The sequence below is a fragment of the Stomoxys calcitrans genome, chromosome 2 (assembly GCF_963082655.1).
Source record: "Stomoxys calcitrans chromosome 2, idStoCalc2.1, whole genome shotgun sequence".
Lineage (NCBI taxonomy): Eukaryota > Metazoa > Arthropoda > Insecta > Diptera > Muscidae > Stomoxys > Stomoxys calcitrans.
This window is the reverse complement of record NC_081553.1, coordinates 36,624,048-36,648,072: the sequence shown is the minus strand read 5'-3', so window position 1 is coordinate 36,648,072 and position 24,025 is coordinate 36,624,048. Positions and strand designations below refer to the sequence as shown.

The 24,025-nt window shown below is 37.0% G+C and overlaps 1 protein-coding gene and 1 long non-coding RNA gene across 2 annotated transcripts; one reads left to right on the top strand and one right to left on the bottom strand.

Moving 5' to 3' along the window:
• Window positions 1-5,534: 5,534 nt before the first annotated feature.
• LOC106089323 (nucleolysin TIAR) lies at window positions 5,535-23,302 on the bottom strand. Its single transcript, XM_013255140.2, has 5 exons — window positions 23,029-23,302; window positions 12,443-14,462; window positions 11,425-12,357; window positions 7,961-8,054; window positions 5,535-7,894 (listed from the first exon to the last, which is right to left on the bottom strand). The coding sequence occupies exons 2-5, from the start codon at window positions 12,668-12,670 to the stop codon at window positions 7,740-7,742; spliced, it is 1,410 nt and encodes a 469-aa protein (XP_013110594.1). The 5' UTR covers window positions 12,671-14,462; window positions 23,029-23,302; the 3' UTR covers window positions 5,535-7,739.
• On the top strand, window positions 14,417-14,736 carry LOC131995045 (uncharacterized). The gene is made up of 2 exons (XR_009397096.1): window positions 14,417-14,502; window positions 14,563-14,736. It is a non-coding gene; the product is annotated as an uncharacterized LOC131995045 (long non-coding RNA).
• Window positions 23,303-24,025: the final 723 nt, after the last annotated feature.

Genomic DNA, 24,025 nt, shown 5'->3' with positions numbered 1-24,025 from the left:
CAAATGATCGAGAGAAACGGAAAGACTTTGTAAATAGTCTAAGTACCTTATTCACAAAACATAAAACTTTTAAATAGGTTTATTTTTATAAAGGAAATCTGTCAAATAAACCTATTTGAAATCCACATTAAATTTTGTGAATACCGACGTAATTTTGTAGTATGTTAACATACATATATAAACATGTCATAATAATAATAATCATGATTTTACCATGAATAATAATGTAGAATAGTAATAATGTAGAAATAGTTTTATTTTACAGATTTCCTTTATAATGGAGGTCGCTGTAGCGCAGAGGTTAACATATCCGCATATGACCCTACCGGCATTTGTAAGTTACTACGCCATGTAAAAACTTCTTTCCAAACAGGTGTCGCACTGCGGCGTGACGTTCTGACTTTGATATAAAAATGAGTCTCCTTATTATAGAGCTTAAATTTGAATCGAACAGCAATAATTGATATGTGAGAAGTTTGCCCCTGTTCCTTAATGGAATGATGAAATTTTGCATAAGGTGTTATGACTTCCAACAAATATGCTAAGTATTGTTCGAATCGTTTCATAATCTGATATAGCTGCCATATAAGCCGATCTTAAATCTTGACTTCTTGAGCCACTAGAGAGCGCAATTCTTATCCGATTTGGCTGAAATTGTACAACGACTTCTTATATGACCTTTGTGTCAATTATGGTCTGAATCGGTCTATAGCCTGACACAGCTCCCATATAAATCGATCGCCCTATTTTACTTCTTGAGCCCCTAAATGGCGCAATTTTTATTCAAATTGCCTGAAACAATTTCTGCTATGGTCTCCAACATTCAGTTCTGCAACATATGGTCTCCAACATTCAGTTCTGCTATGGTCTCCAACATTCAGATCGCTCCAATATCATAGCAATTTTTCCTTTGCCTAAAAAGAGATACCGGAAAAAGAACTTGACAAATGCAATCCATGGTGGGGGTATATAATATTTGACCCAAACTTAGCACGCTTTCATTTGTTAAGGCTTCATTAAGTTTAGTGAATGCAGCATATATTGGGTTGCCCAAAAAGTAATTGCGGATTTTTCATATAGTCGGCGTTGACAAATTTTTTCACAGCTTATGACTCTATAATTGCATTCTTTCTTCTGTCAGTTATCAGCTGTTACTTTTAGCTAGCTTTAGAATAAATGTGTAAAAAGGTATATTTTATAATGGCTACTAGAACCTAAAAATGCCATATCGAATGAAACATATATATGGGAGCTTTATGTAAAACTGAACTGATTTCGATAAAATAATGCACACACGTTGGAACATTAAAAGGAACGTCTTGTGCAAGATTTTGTAAAGATCGGATCAAAATTATGCCTATAAGCAGTATCGGATTATATATTGGGTTACCCAAAAAGTAATTGCGGATTTTTTAAAAGAAAGTAAATGCATTTTTAATAAAACTTAGAATGAACTTTAATCAAATATAATTTTTTACACTTTTTTTCTAAAGCAAGCTAAAAGTAACAGCTGATAACTGACAGAAGAAAGAATGCAATTACAGAGTCACAATCTGTGAAAAAATTTGTCAACGCCGACTATATGAAAAATCAGCAATTACTTTTTGGGCAACCCAATATATATGGGAGCTATATCTGAAACTCAACCAATTTTGATCAAATTATGCACACATTTTGGAACATAGAATGTCTTGAGCAAAATTTTGCAAAGATGGGACTAAAATTATGGCTACTAGCCCTAAAATGTCATATCGGATGATACATATGTATGGGAGCTATATCTGAAACTGAACCGATTTTGATAAAATTATGCACACATGTTGGAACATTAAATAGAACGTCGTGAACCAAATTTTGCAAAGATGTGACTAAAATTATGGCTACTGGAGCCCAAAAATGTCATATCGGATGAAACATATATATGGGAGCTATATATGAAACTGAACCGATTGTGACAAAATTATGCACACATGTTTGAACATTAAAAATAATATATTGTGCAAAATTTTGTCAAGATCGGTAAAAATTATGGCTACTAAAGGCGCGGATAAGGATTTCATTTTAGATACATGGTTTCCTCGGAGAAACTTTTTCGGCCTAATATACATATTTGTTTTGTTGTTGGTTTATATTGAAAGCTTTTTATTACCCGCCAACATAGTTGTATTCATTTAGTCATTCCGTTTGCAACACATCAATTTTTTCACAAATATATTTTTATCAAGAGCCACAAATTAACGCCAAACTATCGACGATAGTATCGAAGACCACTATCGAAAATGTCTTGGCCGCTATCGATAGTAGTGATAGTGCCGATAGTGCTATCGATAGTTCTCCTCCACCTCTAATCTAAATCTGGAGTGATTTTGACGAAATTTTGCACACATATGAGGACGTTAAATAAAACACCTCACGCTAAATTTTATAAAGATCGGACCAAAATTGTGGATTCCACAGCCTTAAAAGGCCATATCGGATGAAAAATATGTCTGGAAGCTATATCTAAATCTTAACCGAACGCTATTGATTTTGGAGTGACAGTTCATGTACGCTAACGACTCAAAGCACTCTTCCAGACTAGCAAAATTCTAGTTCCAAGAACTTTCTGAACCGAGTTTGGAAGACCTATCTCAATCATGGGACCTAAAGCTTATTGAAAACTTCTGGGGCATACAAAAACAAAGTTTTTTTCCTTATGGTTTTTGTATGTTTATACCCTACACCACTAATGTGATACAGGGTATTATAACTTAGTGAATTTGTTTATAACACCCAAAAGGAAGAGAGATAGACCCAATGATAAGTATAACGATCGACTCAGAAACACTTTCCGATTCGATTTAGCTATGTCCGTCCGTCTGTCCATATTAATTTGTGTAGAAAGTACAGGTCGCAATTTTCATCCGAAAGTCTTCAAATTTGGTAGAGGCATCTTTTTCGGAAACAAAGCCTATTGAAATTGGAAAAAATCGGATAAAACTTGGATATAACTCCCATATAGCAGTGGCTAAGCGTATTTATTGACCAATATTCCCTAAACTTCGTACAGCATTTTCCTCTACGACTGTCACAGTATCTGAAAAGTTTGCTCGAAATCGGTTCAGATTTAGATATATCTCCAATATATATGTTCGTCCGATTTACAGTAATAATGCAATAAAATGGTCTTTTGTTAACCGATTCTCTCGAAATTTGGCAGAAAGGATTTTTTTGTGACTCTCGACATCACTGGTGAATTTCGGGGAAATCGGTTCAGATTTGGATATAGCTCTCATATATATATATATATATATATATATATATATATATATATATCGTCCGATTTTCACTCCTAGAGCCACTGCAAGAGCATTTATTGACCCATCTTCCCAAAACTTCGTGCAAGCTTTCCTCGACGACTGTCACTGTATCTGAAAAGTTTGCTCGAAATCGGTTCAGTTTTGGATATAGCTCCCATATATATTTTCGTCCGATTTGCAGTGATAATGCAATAAAATGATCTTTTGTTAACCGGTTCTCTCGAAATTTGGCATGAAGTTTTTTTTTATGACTCGATATTACTGGTGAATTTCATGGAAATCGGTTCAGATTTAGATGTAGCCCCCATATATATATATCGCCCAATTTTCACTCTCAGAGCCACTGCAAGCGTATTTATTGACCAATCTTTCCAAAACTTTGTACAACGATTTCCTCGACGACTACCACATTATCTGAGAAGTTCGTATATTCGTCAGATTTTAAGAAATTTGCAATAATGTTGTCATTTGCCAACCACAGTTATTACATTTTGAACATATTTGCTCGCCGAGATCCTTCAAAATTGGTTCAGAATTGGATATAGCTCCCACATTGGACTTATAGAGTCGGCACCGCCCGACTTTTGCCCTTCCTTACTGTTTTTTTTTAAATTTTGTAATCAATTTTTTTCTCTTCTTTAGTTGTGCGAACTCCACGAACCATTTCGAGTTGCTATCGACCCAAATTGACGAAATGAATATTGCAAGAAAGCATGTAAATAAGTGGTAGCCATTTGTTTTTCTCTCCTCTTCGATTTTCAAAAGTAATTACAACGTTTTGATAAGTTGTATCTGTAAATTCACTTTTCAAGTGAATTTACAGATAACAAGTATCCGTGAATTATATGGAATTTAATATCAAATTTAAGTTCACCGTTCAAATCCCAAGATGTCCATGAATGTTCAGATTCAGCCTTATACAGAAGTAATCATGTTTACTTACTCTTTTGTGGAATAATATTCTTAGTAACTGTATGTTCCAGTCATCGCATACGCTTCATAAGTCATTGGATCCGGTCTCAAATAGCTCAGCTGGCGAAGCTCCAACCTATCAGAGCTCCTCTTTGGTTCCCTTCTTTTTTTTTTTTGCTCTTCGGATTTGCACTGCTCAAGTAATTTTTCCACCGATCAGAGCTCCTCTCTTGTTCCCTTCTTTTTTGTCTCGTGCGTTTTCCCTGCTTCTTTGGTTCTGCTGCCTACCACTGCATTACGGTGGCTTTCTATTTGCATTCTTCATCTTCTTTTTTCTCTTTTCTAGGACGAACACAATGGACCAAAGTTCTTCATGCTCTGCATTATATTCCATGTTAAACCAACGCTCAAAAGTTTAATAAAAACTGTTTGGATCGCCGGAAAAGTTGATGTTTTGTGGGCTACGTTGCCTTGCATTTAAAGCGACGAAATAAATGTTGGCACATCGGTTTGGTTATTCGATTGATTTAGCTTCCCGTTCTTGTTGTAGATCTTGGGGCCAGCTGGGTCTCTCCGATACAAACACTAGAGCTGGCATAATATCGATGGGACTATCTGTTTTATTTTTGTCTGAATATCGATTGATATTTTTCCTATCGATACTTTTTGCAAAACTAATAAAAAATAAACCATCTGATTCCGAATATATATGCTTTAAGATGCATTACACTTATAGAGGGCGACATTTTCATCCGATTGGTCCCAATTGATCTGCAGGTTCGTGCAATGATTTCTCTCATATCTTCCAACTAATTTTATTAAATTTCGTTTTATTTGGCCTGTGCATTGATATTGCTTCTTTAAAAGTCGATATCCCGAAGGTCACTTTTAATTTTAATAATATCGATACTTATTATTCAAAATATCGAATGCTGCGATTATCGATATTTTGCCAGCCCCAACAAACATGCATGTCTTCCAATCACTGGGGGCAATTTTCAGTTTTTATTCGATTTGATGACAGCCATATATGACCTTATAAATATGGAGATTGCAAAATCTAATCTGATGCTGATTACTAACTACTTTCACTAACGGATTACCCTAACGAAGCGTTTTATCGTAGGCTTTGTCTTCAGATGAAATTTGCAGCTTCGAATGTTCAAAATTATTGCAAATCATCAAACACTTAATTATTAAATGTGGAAAAACTATTTTTTTTATTTTAATGTTAATTATTGTTTAATATATGGCTGATTAGAAATTGTTTTATTGTTGTCAATAAAGAAAAAATAAGAAAAATAACAACCAAATTTGGTAATGTACGTTTTTCATGAATTTTTTATTTATTTTTTGTTCTTTTTTACATAAAACGCATTCATTTTTCAGTTTTTTAGTTGATTTTTTTTTTCTATTTCAATTTTTTCTCAGATTTTTAACGCTAAAAATGGCGTTTCTTAAATATATAGATTGGTTTTTCTTGTTATTTTCTTTATGGATTAGTGAGTTTTGCTTCGATTTTGTTTATCATCGCTCTTCTCTGGGTTTTGTGGTTTCTTACTAACTTCATCCTAAGATTTTTTAATAAAATAAATTATCATCATTATTTCAACAATAAATTTATATATATATGTATGGTTTTTTGGATTTTATTTTTTAGAGAGATTAAAATCCCAGTCATTTGTTTTTGTTTTGTTTTTTGTTTTGCTTGTTGTTTTCGACGTTACAAACGTTCTGTTCGGTTTTTATTTGAGTAGTTGCTTAATTTTAATTGTTTTTTTCTTTTCCTTTTGTATGTGGTATGTGTTGTTGTTGTTGTGTTAAATCCTCTTGATTACTTCCTTTCTTGGTGTTTTGGTTGCCTCACACAAAAGTAAGTGGTTTTTTTGTTTGTTTGTTTTATCCTCTTGTTTTCGATACATAAATATTAAATGTTTTGTTTTTTGTTGTAGAAAAAATATTTTACGTTTTTTATGACTAATAAACTGTTTTTGTTGTATTTTCCTTTTTTCTCGTTTGCTAAGCAAAGAAATGAGATGATAACGACATTTTTTTCTTTCTTGATTTTTGTTTTGTTTTTGTTTTCTCTGGGAAGGTAGTAGGGAGGGAGGGACAAAGGACGAAGTGATAGATTTTTTTAGTTTCCCTCTCACTATCACCAATCACTTAAAGTTGTGTCTCGTCTTACATGTTTGTAGACTTTTTGTTGTTGTTTGTTTACAATAAAGTTTTCTTTGCAAATTTGTTTTATATTTTTTGTTTGTTTTTATTATTATAATTATTCTTGTTTTATTTTAAATATAATTTAATTAACAACGACCTAACTTCTATGGGTTTTTTTATGATTTGAGATTGTAAGCGAATATTACAAGATATACGGCGACATTTTCAAAATACATATTAATCGAAGTGTAGTGTGGCTGGTTGAAATGAATGGCTTGTAGTTTGTGAGTGTGACTGTTTAGTTGTGTTGTGTGTGTTTGTGTGTATGTGAGAGAGGGAGAGAGAAAATAGGGAGAATGAAATGCAACAATTCTCTTGTACTTTAGCTTTATTTTCTCCGCCGTTTCATTTTAAACAGTCGATAAATTTCATAAACGACCACTTGTCCCACATTTGTTTTTGCTCTTCCTCTCCTCTCCCACAATGAGAATGTGATATTTTATCTAGAGTAATAACAATAGCAAATGACAAATTGCATGTGGGTATTATGGAAATGTCTAGCCGGCGCTTTGGCTGCCTCTTAGTCTGGTCTATGGGATTTTATTAGCATAGATGTGCATCATCACCATCTGCCTATGGCTATGAATTTGTATAGTTTTTTGCGTTCGATGTACAATGGGTTTGGTGGTGTTGGTTGTTGTAGGGATTTAATGTCTATGTATTGTAATGTATTATTCGCAAACAATCAAGGAATATAGCGAGAGATTTATGTTAGTGATTTTTGCATTTTTCACGCACTCACTCACACTTAAAAATAATACATATATATAAGTATATATATATATATATATATTGATTGTTGGCTGAGTTGATCAATTCGGATGCGCCCACAATCGCACACCGCGCCACTCGCACACAAAATTGAAGTCCCATCATGTCAATAGTTGTTCTTGTTTTTTTATCTTGTGTGTGCAGCGTATGTGTATTGTTGCAGTGTGTGTGGGGGGAGGGGTATGTTGTATGCATGTTTGTGTTTGAAGTTGTTGTTGTTTTAAACAAATGTGTTTGAAGGAGCGAGCAACGTCAATTGTGTGGTAGCATTGAAATGTATTTCATTTGTTTTTGTTTTTATTTTGTTTTTTTTTTTTGTTTTTTGGCCGCAACTAAGTTTTTCCTTATTGTTTTTGTTTTACTCTCACTTAATAGTTAGTTTACACATCACATTTGTTCGTTAGCAGCAGCCCCCACAAAAAACATTGTTTTGTTGGCTGCCGCAAAGCAGCAACACTCCTATAAATCTCTTCTCTCTGTTGTCTTGTTTGGAACTTAACAAATTTGTTTACAAAACATGCCGGTTTAGTAGCTTCATTGGGTTTGATATTGTGGCAATGCGGCACTATACATCATTTGTGGCGCCAGTGAACCATTTGCTGCTGCCGTGGCTGCTGCTGTTACACCAGGTACAACTGTTCCCGGTACTCCCCAAGTAAGATTTGGCTGAACCATTCTATAACCGGTAGCTACAATAATAGGATTTTTTTTTAATTATTTAAAGAATCGATGGCAATGTATATTAAGAAACTCACTCATGCCTCCCGCCTGTTGCGCACTTGTGGTGTAGGCGTAAGGATAATAGCCTTGTTGCATATATTGAGTTTGCATTTGCGCTGCTGGGTATCCCTGAAACAGAAAATCACGTAAAATAAATAATTTTATAACCAACACTGAAATTGAGTTAATAAAATGGTGCCATAAAGGATTGTTTGCGATCTAAAAGACCTGAATTAAAATTAAGAATTGAAAATCCGCAATATAAAAAAAAATGTTGGGCAACTCTTATTTTCTTATTTCACTCTCTGATACATATACTTTAGAAAAACATCTCAGTACCTAGCATCAACAGTTTTGATAGTCCAGTAAAAAGACGAATATTAGTTACTTTTACATTGAATTCACAGATTCCTTATGCCATACAAGAGATAGTATTCACAAAGTTCGGCCGGGCAGAATCTTGGGAACAAAACGACATAGACTCTGCTAATCGTGGAGCATTTGCAGTCCCCAATTTGTAACCATTTGTTATCCGTTGCCTTTCAAAACTTACCCAAAATAATTTAAAATGTGCTAAGTTTGGTCGGGCCGAATCTTGAGATCCCTTCCCATGAATTCTGCTAAAAATGTAAAGAAATCGAGCCCTTTTCGCGAAAATGATGTAAGCGGCATTTTTTCGGGTTTCATTTTTTATGGATAGCGAAGGAGGATGTCGAATTATGTCACCTCTCAAAATATCAGAGCTGTACCATATACCCTTATGAAATGAGAGCGAAACTGATTTTGATCAAAGCGTCATTTAAGGTTTGTTTACATATGTTTTATAACAAATTATTTCTAAAAAAGTAGTTATACCGTTTTGCATTTGCAAAACAAGAAAATTATGGGATAGTAATGCAATATTTCCCTAAGGAACAAGGGCAAACTTTCCACATATCAATGAGTGCAGCCCGATTCAAGTTTAAGCTCAGTGATAGGGAGCCTCCTTTTTATAGCCGAGTCCGAATGGCGTGCCGCAGTGTGACACCTCTTTGGAGAGAAGATTTACATGGCATATTACCTCACAAATGTTGCCAGCATTAGGAGGGGAAAACCACCGCTGAAAATTTTTTCTGATGGTCTCGCCAGGATTCGAACCATGCGTTCAGCGTCATAGGCGGAGATGCTAACCTCTGCGCTACGGTAGCCTCCTATTGCATTACACATACAATTTAAGTTTTAATTAGGCGATACCAGTCATGATGGCTTTATTTGAATCTGCACCGATTTTGTTAGAATTTGACTTATTCTGATTTTGATGAAATATTTCAGAGATATGATTTCGTACAGATAAATAAAATGGTCTGTAAAGGCTCTAGAAGTGAAAATAAGGCGTTACACATGCATGGGTGCTATGTCTTAATGTGAAACGATTTTTATTGGATTCAGTAAAAATTTCAAGTGTCATAAAAGTGTAAAAATTTCAAATGTTGGAAAAGAAAAACGAGCCATTTTCAGGGCATTATAAAGGGAAAACGAGACGTTTGCGCAAAACATCTTTGTTCTGAACATTGTCGCTTACATCATTTTTGCGGGAAGGGCTCGAAATTATCTTATTTGACATGTACTTTACATACAAAATGTCAGCAAAATCGGATAACAATTGCGACTTCCAGTGGCTCAACAAGTCTAATCGAAGGACCATTTTGTATGTATGTATATTAGGGTGGCTTAATTTGTGTGGACCAAAAAAGAAAACCCGTCAAAGTGTTATCAAAAAATCTGCGTCTAATTTGCCCAAGAGTATATAGATCCATATATAGCTTCCTAGTTTCCGTGCGTAACAAGTTTATATTTTACGCTCAGAAGAAACTGTTGAATTATACTTGACTATATCCGTCTGTCCGTATATCCATTCCAATCATTTGCCTGTCTGTTCTTTTTCTATTGTTGTAACCACATTTTCATGTGAATGTGGCGATCCACGTCAAGCTTCTGTAGGTAGGTGAGCAAGCTCGTTCCGGTCAAAAGGACAGATCGCCGCGGGAACAAGGTGGCCATTGGTTATTTAATGGCGCCATTAACTCGCCTTGTCATAGGTACTCAGTATTTGTGCAAGAGCCGGTGCCACCCGACCTCTCACAGAGACTCTCCGCTCGATACCGCTGATTGTCCGTGACTGCAGTTGCAGCTACTCCGGATGGAGCATTCCACTATCCGCGCCCGGTAGCTCGCAGATAAGCTTCTCGAGACAGCAATGAATACCACACAGATCGGACCTCAATGTTCCCGCTTGTTTGTTGCTCACAGCTATTCTTTTCCATAATCAATACTACTATAAAAATTAGACCAATTATCATTTGGCTTAAAACTTGAATCCAATAGAACTCATTGATATGTGAGAAGTTTGCCCCTGTTCCTTAATGGAATGTTCGTTCATGGGCAAATTTTTGTTTTGAGAAAAAAATTTCTAGCCGATTTGGATGAAATTTTTTATAGAATGTGGTATTGATCCTGAAAGAGTGTGCTAAATTTTCCTTAAATTCGGTTAATACTTGCATAGAGCTTCCATATAAAGGTACCACGCGACGGACGGACTTTGTCGCTAAATCCCGGAACCTTGATTTTGATTTTAGAACTATAATATCATAGAAAAATTTCTTATGCTGAGTTTACATGGCACATCTGATGTATGGTCATTGTGATAGTATTGGTGAAAACAAAGATGTATTCGTCACATGTACACATAACCAACAGTCATGGCTGAAAAATCAAAATCATTTGACTATTTTTTAGATGAATGACCTCTATCGGTTACCAGATATTGAAAAATACGTTCTGTGACAAATAAGGTTAAGAAATGAGAAGTAAATGTTGGAAAATTAAATAAAATCAAAGAAAAGAAAAAATTGATGTACCGTTTTAGGCAAAATCTGTAATCAACACGTACACACGATGAGTACGATCATGATGTGCCATGTAAACTCTGCTTTAGAAATTGCTATAGTTGCCGGTTTCGATAAAAGCTTTGCAGATTGAAAAATTGACCCACCTTTATGTATATACTACATCAATAAAAAGTACAAGTGCAAAATTACCAACGGATATCTTCTTTGTTTGAACAGACACATCTAATCGGCTCTGAATGTCAAGACGGTAACAAATATGTAGACTTTATATACACTTTATTGAGTCCCAATCAATGTATCGATATGTTACAATCGAAATGACCAGATTAATATATGTGCCCATCCTATGGTGGGCTTGCATGTCGCTATAGGCATACCCATAAAGTACTGGAATGTAATTGTTATAACCAAGCCACTCGGGTGTTTAGCAAGAGTGGCCTTTTTGACCTTCCTGAGGATCCCTTGTTATTTTTAATCATTTTAAAGATTTTTCCTCAACCACCGTTCGTGACTCGTTTGGCCACGATTTCAATATACCCAATTTAAGACTCCACAATTATATACATATACGCTTTACACTAAATTTGATAAAATTTTGTATAAACACTTACAGTTGGTGGATACCAATAACTCATTTGCTGATACGCTGCATAAGGATACTGGACTGCAGCAGCAGCTGCGGCAAGCTGTTGTTGTGTCATCATTTGGCCTGGTATCGTGCCGCCTGCAGCAGCCGCAGCATTTGCTGCGGCGGCGGCAGCAGCTGCTTGTTGTTGTGTGGTTGGCATACCGCCTGGACCCATCATTGCTCCAGCGGCAGCGGCTGCGGCCGCCGCTGCTGCACCCGCTGACACTGCTGCCATATTATTCATGGGATTATCATTAACTACAGCAGGATTGATGCCACCATTCTCCTTGCCCCAGAAACATTTCACATTACTACCATGTACTTCCGAATTGTGTATATGCTCGATAGCACGTGCAGCAGATTCTTTTGAAACAAACTTAATGAAGGCGTAACCTTTGTCTTTGAAAACGCGTACATCTTGTATGGGACCGAACTGCATGAAATGCTTGTGCATAAGTTCATCGGTAATCACATTGGGCGGGAAGCCACCGCAGTAAACTGTAGTGTTCATTGGACTGGACTGATTGTATACCTCTTCGAATGTTGGTCTTGAATTTGTTTTCAGGCCACCGCCTCCGCCACCGCCTGTATTCGCTTTACTATTCTCACGGGGAGGTGCCAATTTTCGTGTCGACCAATTGGTACGTATTGAACGTGAACCTATCCACTGGCCATTCATCGCTTGTATGGCGTTCTCGGCTTCGGCTTTCTTAACAAATGAGACAAAGGCATAGCCTCGGGATTTCATAGTCTGTGGATCACGTACAATGCGGCAGTTAGAGATCTCTCCAAAGGGAGCAAATGCTTCACGCAAGGTTTCAGTTTCAATTTCAGGACTTAGATCGCCCACAAAGATATGATGATGAGAGCTAATATCTGTTTTAGGCTGATTGCCAGGACTAGTGGCCCAATTAACCTTTGGGGGTAAAAAGTAAAGGACAAAAAAGAAAAAAAAAAGTTTGAATATATTTGGGCAGTCAGTACGTGTGTAGAGTATTTACCTTAATTTCCTTGTCCAGGAATAAACGTTTATTCATGGCTGTTAAGGCTGTGGTGGCTGATTGATACGTGGCATATTCAATGAAAGCATAGGGATCATTGCCGGGTTCTCTGATTATTTTACAACTTTTTACTGAACCCATTTGACTAAATAAAGCAACTAGTAGGTCCTCTTGTACGGACGTATCCAAGTTCCCGACATACAACGTTTTCGGCTGTGATTCGTCCATTTTGTTGTTGTGGTGGTGTTAATATCTTCGATTTTGTGGTATTGCTGGCTGAAGTTTGAATTTTCAACGTATGTAGGGTTGAATGTTGTTTTTCTTGTAGTGGTAGTTGTTAAAAGTGATTAGAGATGGATGGATGGCTTCAATTTTGATAACTGATTTTGCTACACTATCTAAAAACGACTATACGCCGTTCGTTTTATGTTGGCTATAATAGTAATTAATGTTTAATTTTGTTTTGTTGTTGTTGTCGTTTTGAAGTTCCTTAAGCTATTTTGCTTGTTTTGTTTTTGTTTCTCTACTTCTTTTTTTCTCTTACTATCCTAAAATGTTTTGCTGATGTTACAACTTTTGTTTTTCTTGAATTCCCCTGAGCTTTACTTGCTGTTGCTGTTGTTGTTGGTGTTGATTATAGTATTGTTTCTATACTTGTTGTGGTTGTTGTCGATTTTTTTTTTTGATTTCCTAAGGGACAGGAGCAGCCTTTGTTTTCTTTAGGAGCTAATGGATAAAGTAGGTTGGTTGTTAACGAATGGATGATTTTTTTTTAAAGTTGTTTTTGTTGTATGATTGCTGTTTCACAATAAAAATATGATGTTTTTGTAAAATTATATATAGATGTATGTAGCATATGTTTATAGAATTATTTTATGTATATATGTATGTATATAACGTTGTTGTAGCTTTCTTATGTTGATATTGCTCCTTTTTGAACTCAATTAATCTTTTCATCGATCGATTGATCACCTTAAATTTTTGTATGATTTGGCGGTGGCGTATTATTGATGTAGTAAAACTTGTCAAGATGATTTTTGCACCCTTTTAAGGAACGAACTCTTGCTCCTTGCTAAAGCGTTCGGTTTTCAATTGTCTTCTTCTTCTTCGAACGAACGAGGAAAATTTTAATATGATGCCGATTAGCAACAAACACGTCTCAATACATATAACGCACAACAAACACACTTCTACATATCTATATATACATGTACATTATACATATATTAAAGAAAGTATAGATGATACAGCATATGGCTCCTATTCTAGACTGCTCTTATGGAATACAATTGGAATTGTTGCCGGCCGGTGCTTGTTGAAGGCAGGTTGCAACTACTGATATATGAATATGTGTGTGGTATATGGTTAGTGAGAGAGTATATTCCTTTGTTTTATATTATTCGAATACTTTGATAGTGCAGTTTCTTTATACTTAAGACAAAGAATACACGTCACGCCTCTATATAGTTTGCTTAATTTTTTGTCTAACTCGTTGTGGCTCGGGCGTTTGGGAGCTGTACCCCCGCTGTTTTTTCTGTTCTCGCAGAAAGACTGGTGCCAAAGTTTTTAAGGGCGCAGTTGTTGTGCCTTTCTTTATCAGATGCCCAGGAATTATTTCGATTGTTGTTGTTATTGCTGTTGTATTTTAAATTAATCTACAACTCTATAAGGAGTGTCTTAAATTTGCATTATCGTTTGGGGTTGGGGTTGGTCTTTTCAAAAAGCATAGCTAGCTAAAGTTTCATACTTTCTCTTGGAGAAAACAAGTTATTTTTTGTTTTGGTTACTATTTCTTTTGTTTGACATATGGAATCTCAATATGCTTCTTCTGAAGAAATTCTATCTCTGTCGTCGAAGTCAATCACTCGTTGCTGTGGATATTTATTTATATTCATTTACTTTGATAGACGTTACTTACAAAATAATTAGGTTTTTAAATAGTAATATAAACGATATTGGTATATTTCTTCTTTTGTTTATTTGAAAAAATGTCAGGCTCTTTCGGACTTTTGAAGGTTTACTGAAACGAAAAGAAAAAATGCGAGAGAACAAAACGGAAAGTATAGTATTAGAATAAAGTTTAATAAGATTCAAAATTTTAGTAAAATTCAAAAATTTAGTAAATGTCAATGTCAATCATGTCGGTGACAAAATTACCAAATTTTCAATGTCAATAAGCATAGTCCCAAGGCGTATATACCAGGTGGCCGCATCAACCCAGCTGATGTGTCAATTTATTTTTGAATTCGCCGTACAAAAATATAAACTTCAAAATAAATACTTTATAAATTGTGTTTGCTACTGTTATGGTTTTAAAACTAAGGGTATATAATGACACGCGTCTAACGACCTCATTCAGGGAACTTAGGTCCCTTGTGTCGCCCCCGAAAGATTCAAAATGCGCAGAAGAACACTGTAAATATTTATGTCAGACATTAGAATGAAGAAGATTAAGAGCAAACATGCGTAACAAAACGGCCAGGCGGTCTAGAGAAGTTCTCTCCAATATGCCATTATAAGCTATAGTAGTCAAGAATGGCGAAATGACCACTGCACGAATATAATTTAGACAGGAAAATACGTGTTTGTGTACACATAATCCTGCACCTACTGTCTCAATTTCATGGTAGTCCCATAATAGGTGCTCAACCGTCTATGACTCCTCCTCATCCCCACAAATCAAGCTTAAGTCCGCCATGTGTCCAGCGCAAGGTCAAAGTCCTGGCATTGCAATGGCTTTTCAGAATTTTCATTATTGAAGGGGGAATGTCCATTACATCTAGGAGAGGTCCCCTGAACATTCCAAGTTACCTAGGATTGGTGAATAGTACCAACTTGATCTTTCGGGGGTTTACGTGAAGCCCATTGCCAACAACATTTTAACCGTCCTTTTCCAATGACCTGAAAATCTCACAGATATCCAAAAGCCAAAAATGTGTACACAACCCCACCTTGTGGTGATTGAAATCTTACCACAATCTTCCTATTTGATCCATACGTTAATTATCCCGCCTATCAACATTAGAATTCACTTGGCACTATTTAAGCCTGCCATCTTGGGGGTTTTGTGGGTAAAACCACTGAAGCTAATTGGAATTTTTAACATTTAAACATTTTTTTCTTGCTTGACACTCAAAAATTAATAAACTTTTTTCTCTTGCTCTGATTGGTCGAAGCAAATTAGCCGAAAAGTTTAAATGTCAAGGCGAATTGAACATTACTCGCCCTGTTCACAAATTTTGACATATAAAGTTCCCAAAAAATATGCGTTGTAGCAATTCGCCAATGCGGCCAACTTATAAATACGCCTTTGATTGGTTTTTATGGAAGTTTAATCGAAATATGAATCGGTGAAAACCCATTTTCATTTCCCAACGACTTAAATCGATAAAGCAGATAACTATGTTATCTGCGACTGAGACTGTTTAATATACCCTCTATTTTATCATGGTGGTGTAACCCAAAATGGTTAAATGTCGGAATTTTTTGTTATCCAACACCACCGATTTTAATAATTAATAACATTTGTACTCTTGTAAACAGTACTTTTACGTAATGGAAGAGGGAACATTTCTGTTAGGTTTGCCATAGTACTATATAGTGCAGTGCAACTAAAATTGTGTGAAAATGACACCTATTCAGCACAACAAAGTTCTCAATAAATTACCAGTGCAAGCGTATGTACGACATTTGTATTCAGTATTGCCAAGATGTTTTTCACAATTTAGTGTGGCCACCTGCAGAAATACCTCTATTGTGAATGGTAGAATAATATTTAAAACAATTTTTTTTTATAAAGTTAGGTGAGGAGGCCACCGCGGCACAGAGGTTAGTATGTCCGCCTATGACGCCGAACGCCTGGGTTCAAATCCCGGCGTGAACATCAGAAAAATTTTCAGATGTGCTTTTCCCCTTACTAATGTTGGTAACATTTGTGAGGTATCCTGCCATGTTAAATCTTCTCTACCAAGTTGTTGTTGTAACCACATTTTCATGTGGAGGTGGCGATAATCGCCAAGCTCCTGCAGGTAAGCAAGCTCGTTCCGGTCCAAAGGACTGATGGCCGCGGGAACAGGGTGGCCATTGGTGCCAATAACTCGCCTTGTCATATCGAGCATCATATGCACTCAGTATTTGTGCAAGACCCGGTGCCGCCCGACTTCTCACTGAGACTCTTTACTCGACACCGCTATTTGTCCGCGACTGCAGTTCCAGTTACTCCGGATGGTGCATTCCACAATCCGCAACCTGGAGACGCGCCCGGTAGCTCGAAGCTGAGATTCTCGTGACAGCAATGAACACCACACAGATCGGATCTCAATGTTCCAGCTTGTGTGGTTCTCACAGCTATCCCGTGCCGGATCTCAACTAAGTGGTGTCGCTATGCAGCACGCCGTTCGAACTCGGCATAAAAAAGGAGGCCCCTCATCATTGAGCTTAAACTTTAATCGGACTGCACTAATTAGTATGAGAGAAGTATCCCTTGTTCCTTGATGGAATGTTCATGGGAAATTTAGTTTAGTAATATTAATACATATTATTTCACTTCTGTGCCCACATATGTTTTGCAATTTTATTTATACATTTTACAAATATTTTCATTTTTTTCCTCCTATTATTTTGACCGGCTGGCAAATCGTGTTACCATCTGATGTCTAACAAACAGGCTTGTATTGGATACATTATTTATGTTTTATTTTTGTCCTTTAAGGCTTCTGTATACAGTACCAAAATAAAACAGCAACTTTCGCTTGATTTCAAGGTGCAATCTCACCATTACTATAGCTAGCAATGGTGAGATAGCAGGTTTGACCACATGAGGCTCAAAATGATTGAATATGCAGATGATGTGGTGATACCTGTATCGTCATGGACGGGGCTCTGAGTATGCCAAGTATTTAGGGGTTATACTGGATTCTTAACTATCATGGAGACGTAACATAGAATTTCGCGCTTATATGCTACCGGTGCATAATACATGTGTCGGAACAAATTACATAGCAGCGGGTTGTACGTACCGGATTGGCCCGATGGAGTCCTTCATCGGCAAGGGCTGCCACCTCAGTATACAACAAACTGCTACAACAACAACAAAACAACGATTCGCAAAAAAAAAAACTGGGGAACCTTTGCCGCCTCAAATCTATGTTGGTGCTATGGATGTACGCCAGTATTATAGCACATGGAGCACTCTATGGTGGAAATGGAAAAGAAGATGATAGAGAAAGAGAAGCTTTTGCATTCAGTGTTGCATCGAAATGGCAGCGGTAGTGCTCGCTTACCCCCCCATAGCTAATGTTATTTTTATTAAGGCGATTGAGGCTTACGCAGCCGCAAGAAAGAGCGCTCACGGAAGCTGAAAAGACAGAGCATATGGAAATGCGCATATTCTTTGGCATCTTCCAAGGAATATTCAAAATGCAAATTTCTGCACAAACATTCCATTAAGGAACAGGGGCAAACTTCTCACATATCAATGAGTGCTGTCCGATTAAAATTTTAGCTCAATGAAAAGGGACCTTCTTTTCATAGCCGGATGGCTTCACACCATTTATGTCACTTGCATATACTCCGAAACCTGGCAGTAGGCAAGGGTGGTTTTTATACCCAAGACCGACAAGGTAAGTTATGCGACACCAAATGCCTATAGACCTATAAGCCCTACGTCCTTTCTACTCAAAACCATGGAACGTATTGTGGATACCATGATGAAGAGCATGGCTCACATCGAGGGGACTTTCAACAATGTGAGGACCGACACACTGATCTAATCGTTAGATCACTACTGGGTGGACCGGATGATAAGGAACAGGTAGATAAATTGTGCACCCCATGACATGAATATAAGGGAGAATTACGGACAGTAAACTGTCCATCAAGGAATAACAACCAGGACCGTAAGGTCGCAAAAAGTCTTGGAGTGCAAGGAAATTAACAACTTCTCTGAGATAGCACTATCCGCAACGTTTGGTTGCCGGGTCATAGCGGAACAGGGATAATAAAAGAGCGGACAAGACCAGAAGACCTGAAGACTGCCGTCAATAAACTTGGTTAGGCCGAAGCCTTTAGGCGCAGTCTGAGTTAAGGGCGTGGGGGACGAACGTGTAGCACTGTGGAACAGCGAAACGGTCGGTGGGACAACCAAAATCCTATGAGGACATACGGATCGTAAGATGACGAGGCTAATATTGAAAGGAAGAAAAAAGAAGATCAGTAAAGCTTTCGGTATCATATTAGGAAACATAGGACTACTAGCATGGGGTGAATGAATATCCGTAACCTCTTTTCAAACTAACCTAACTTATATAGCCGAGGCTTGGCTCCTATGAATGGAATCGTACCTCACAAATGTCGCAGGAGGGAAAACCACCGTTGGAAAAAAAATTATGTTTTCGCCAATACTCGAACCCAAACATTCAGTGTCATCGGCTGATATGCCAAGCTCTGCGGTGACCTTTAAGAAATATGATAACTAACGATAACCAACGCATACCCGCGCCCGCGCACTGCACGGGATAGTTGTGAGCACCACACAGGCTGGAACATTGAGATTCGATCTGTGTGGTGTTAATTGCTGTCACGAGAAGCTTGACTTCGAGCTATAGGGCGCATCCACAGGTTGCAAATAGTGGAATGCTCCATACGGAGTAGCTGCAACGGCAGTCGCGGATAATCAGCGGTATCAAGCGGAGAACCTCAGTGAGAGCCCGGGCGGCACCGGCACAAATACAGATTGCCTTTGATGCTCGATCGGGAGCTTGACGAGGATGGCCACCTCCATATTAAATGTGGCTACAACAACAAAAACAAATGCTTTCCCCCACGACATTCCATCTGTCGTTTGATGTCGGATTCCCGTGTAGTTCGGACACGAACGATGGAGTTCCGTTGATGGGACACGACAACAAGGTGTTTACGGTCAACTCCCAGATTAGTTGAGGTATCGGTTCGGTCGTTTTTCTCACAGCGAACATATCAAGCTCTGTAAAGCTTCCTGGGCTGGGCGTAAATGATGATTGTATCGCAAGCGGAGAGTAGCATTGCAATCGTGTATATTCCAGTCAAGGTTCGTGAGAGAGAGTGAGTAAGAAAGAACTTTCCAAATTAGGTCGTCAACTAGATCCTCTTCTAACCTTAGTAGCAATACAGCAGGGAATCCATTAAAACGATATATCCAAGTACTATGTTAGACAAGCAGATAAAAGACTGAAACATATGAAGTATATTAAGCCATAATTAAACCTTAAACGCAAAGGATATACTGGGTTTATAACCACCAGGTAAACCAAAAAGTCAGTTAGTTTCAGTTAGATGTAACCGGTAAATGATGGGGCATTTTCGAACTTGTCCTACCTTAACACCCGGATCTATAGTCATACTGTCTTACTTACAGATTACTTTGCAAACGTGATCAGCTGTGGGTGATAAACTAACATCTGAAGCTTCTACAAATGTCAGTATTACAATGAACTATTGGGTTGCCCAAAAAGTAATTGCGGATTTTTTAAAAGAAAGTAAATGCATTTTTAATAAAACTTAGAATGAACTTTAATCAAATATACTTTTTTTACACTTTTTTTCTAAAGCAAGCTAAAAGTAACAGCTGATAACTGACAGAAGAAAGAAAGCAATTATAGAGTCACAAGCTGTGAAAAAATTTGTCAACGCCGACTATATGAAAAATCCGCAATTACTTGTTGGGCAACCCAATATATAAGGATCGTACAGGAAGTGGACGTGAGGAATTTACTTTCATGAAACATCATACCGTGCAATATCTAATATCTATCTAGACTGTTACTGAAGAATTTGGATGTACAGGGAGATGAGAATAAGAACAAGATTACATAGCAAGATGACTGCTTGGTATGCCATTAAAGCCGGGACAACCTATGCCACAGGACGGTTTCATAGAGCTTGAAATATCGAAAGCTTTCAAAACTGTTACACAATCCTCAAGGCGCAATCACGAATTATTGTTGTTGTTATGAAGAAGTCATATCTGAGATATCGAGCTAGGGTAATAAATTTCGCACTATTCAACTACAACTTATTCCCTGTGCTTTTCCATCAAGATCGCATCATACAAGACGTTTGCTTTATGTCTCCAAGCTGGTAAAAGTCTACGTTATCGCTCTTGCCGCTTATTTCGCTGCAAGCAATTTCAAGATTTCCGCCACAAAATCTTAATCCACATTGTTCAACAAATATACATTCGAATTACTGGCATCTAATGTGGGATTCAATGGTCATACAATTCAAACTTTACCTGACCCCTGACAAGAAACTGAAGTCAATTTTTGGGGCGAAGGCCCGTAAACCCCCCCTAGGGGGCTTGACAGTGAACCACAGTTTATCATAATTAGCACTGACACTAAAGACATAATGATTTCCCTGCAATGGGAAATTGGAGGAAACATTCTATATGGAGATATTTTAGGATTGCAGTGAATGAGTCATTAAAGCGATTTGTTTCTCTATGTGTGCTAGCCAATAGAAAACGTATACAGGTGGATAATTGGTTCTACAAGGCGTTAATCTGCTAAAAAAAATTTAAAACTTTACAAAATCTTACCAAAAAAAAAACTGTTCTTTCCTTCTATCATGTACCTAAATTTCAACATAAGGATGTCGGTTTTGCCATGTAGTTTTATCACCAAAAAAAAAAACCAACGGCAAACCCAACGAAGAAATAAGAAAGCAAACAATATGATTTGATGCGCCCCAAAGGCAATCAAAACTTCAAAGCACATATTAGTAAAAGCAAAACATAAACGAGACAAGAAACCCTTAGCGACGATTGTCTTACAAAAACAAGAAACAACTGTGCGTATCAATTTTAGAATTTAAAAGGGTTGCAGCTACACAAATAAGGCGACACGTTAGATTATTGACCACCAATTAGAGAAAAATGTTTACCATCGACCATGCATGCTCTCTGACATTTAGCGAAACCCATCAAGTACTTTGAAGTTATAAAATAAATAAGCACATGAATATCTTTGCCGCTTCCATAATTAAACTACACCATCTTGCAATCAATTCTGCTACTTGAGCTCATCCCTCCTTGCTACCACACCAGCTACCTAGATTCGTCCCTCCTCCTCTTCTATCAAGGCCATACTTTTCTCAGAATGATGTTGTATAGAAGGTCATGAACTTGGAACATGCAAAGAAAAAGCAAAAGTGATATGTATAGAATTTTAAACTTCGGGAACTAAACCCATCGCTTGCAGAAAAAAGGGGTCAGTCAGCTAAAACAAAACTACTCACACTCACAAGCAAACATGCATATATGGAGATCGATCAACTCGCGTCATGTATTACCAACAGAATGACCTATTTGCAAGAGGGGTTGGGGTAAACTCACACAATAATTGCGATGCACATTAATATTTACGATTTGTATTAATGGCCAATCTTCAATCTAGATTTAGTAGCTTTCTTTAGTTGGCGCTTTGTACACACACAAACACATAAAAACACACGCGCACACATACTTCACGGACAATAGCACGACAGCAGCAGCAGCAGCAGCATAGTACATGACACAAGCAAAGAGGAAGGAAGACATAAACGCGCCTCTGAAAACGTCCACTGTCCGTTCGTTTTTTTTTTCTTCTTGCTTTGCTTGGTGTTGCTATTTTCTTGTGGTGTGAAATGTTTTTTATGCTGTTTACTTACATAAATATTGCTTTGAGAAAATTAAATGTTTAACAACACGTCCATAGCATTTTGCGAAGTGATATTTGTAAAAAATGATATTTGCATTATTAAAAAATGAACAATTTACACAAGAACAAAAATTCACTACAAATGACTGTCTCCGTTTGACAAACTTTACAAAGCCGACGACGAAGATGGCTGATGGAAGAGATACAAAAAATTAATATGGTAACCATATTTATGTTAAATTCTATGGCAACTCTTTGCACACCTCTTTCTCAACGAAAACACGAAGATGGCTGAAGAGTTGCAAAAATTAAAACCGGTACACTATAGCTGCACTCTTCTAGCACATGCCATTTGATTTTTATAAACTACCAACTACTGCACTAAAGCAACCAACCCGTACCCGTGCGTGTGGAAGTACCAAATCGACCAAAAGCAACAGAACAACAGAGTCAAGGAAAAATGCAAAAAACCGGCCATTGTAGGGTTGCATTTACTGCAAATTTTCGCATTTTCCCTATGTTCCTCGTCGACCAACAAAAACTGAATTTCAATGGAGGCAGGCACGACAGACAACGAGAAAGAACAAAGGAAAATGGCAAATTTGAAAATATCCGACTTGAAAATGTAGTTGCCTTGCCATTGCAATACAATTGCTCCGATTTCCAAACGGATTTTATAGAATTTGGCAACTCTTCTTGCATTAACAAAGGCGTCTTTTATCCATTCATGATTTTCATCACTTCTTTTCTTTGCTAGCTACCACCACCATAGTCTATTAACACTTTTTCTCCGACAAGAATGTTTGGAAAACGAAAAAGGGTTTCCCTTTATATTTATATCTTTGTATATTTAGCGATAGAATTTAATTGGTACCACATTAATGGTTTTTTCCTTTTACTTGCAAAACTTACGACACGTCTCTGGAGCGGAACAATAGTTCGTGGAGGAAAAAATTACATTGAAACAATTTTTTGTCTAGAGCTGCTGTTGCAGTGCATCAACAGCGAAATGACGTGGCTTAAAACGTTATTTCTTTAATAATTACACAAATATTTAACAAATTTCTTTGGCATTCACAGCCAACAACGTTTATCACAAATCTGTGTTTAACTTTTCCCCAGATATTTTCCAAAAAATAATTGTTTAATCCGACGCGTAAACCTGCAGAACAGAGACACAAGCCGACTGATTCTATCGCCGTTTACTATCGGTCTTGTTCAGAGCCAAGCCGCCACTGAAGGGCGTCCGGTTTTTAAAATATCCGCCGAAGATAGCGTTTGCTTTTGAATTAAAGTAATTACCGAAAAGTACAAAGAGGTTGCAACCAATATATATTTATATAAATATGTACAATGTTTGTTTTTTTTTCATAAATCAATTCTTTATTAAAACTGTACTCAGGGTTCACTAAAGAAGGTAAGGTCACTTGACCGGTTGATGGAATTTTCCAATTACAGAGTTGTATCCAAATCTCACTGGAACGTCAAATACAATACTTTGTTTGGATAAAATTTTTCAAAGTTTGTTCCTTTTCTCACATTGTTATTGTTTTAATTTGTAATTTACACGTTTAAAATTGAAAACTTTTGATCATGTGGCTGTAACACATGATATTGCAAATAAAAACTGATATGACAATGAAGAAGCTATTACATTATGTGTTCTTGTCTAGTGAGATGTCAAAGTTGGCCATTGTTAAAGTTCCACACAAAGTGTGATACGAATGAAACTAACATATGAAAATCACTTTAGAAAATATTACTGTTATTTTTTTTCGGCTGGCACAATATTCGGTTTCGAGTTGAAACTCCATGCAAAAAAAAAAAAAACAAACAAGTGTTATAATTAAGAAACATTACACACACACACAAAACGTTACTAGCGCGAATTATAGTAACATACACAAAA

Coding starts and splice junctions, on each gene's coding strand:
- LOC106089323 (XM_013255140.2), bottom strand. CDS start 12,670: ATGGACGAATCACAGCCGAAAACGTTGTATGTCGGGAACTTGGATACG. Junction 8,055..11,424: donor GTTATTGGTATCCACCAACT/GTAAGTGTTTAT, acceptor TTTCTGTTTCAG/GGATACCCAGCAGCGCAAAT. Junction 7,895..7,960: donor GCAACAGGCGGGAGGCATGA/GTGAGTTTCTTA, acceptor CTATTATTGTAG/CTACCGGTTATAGAATGGTT.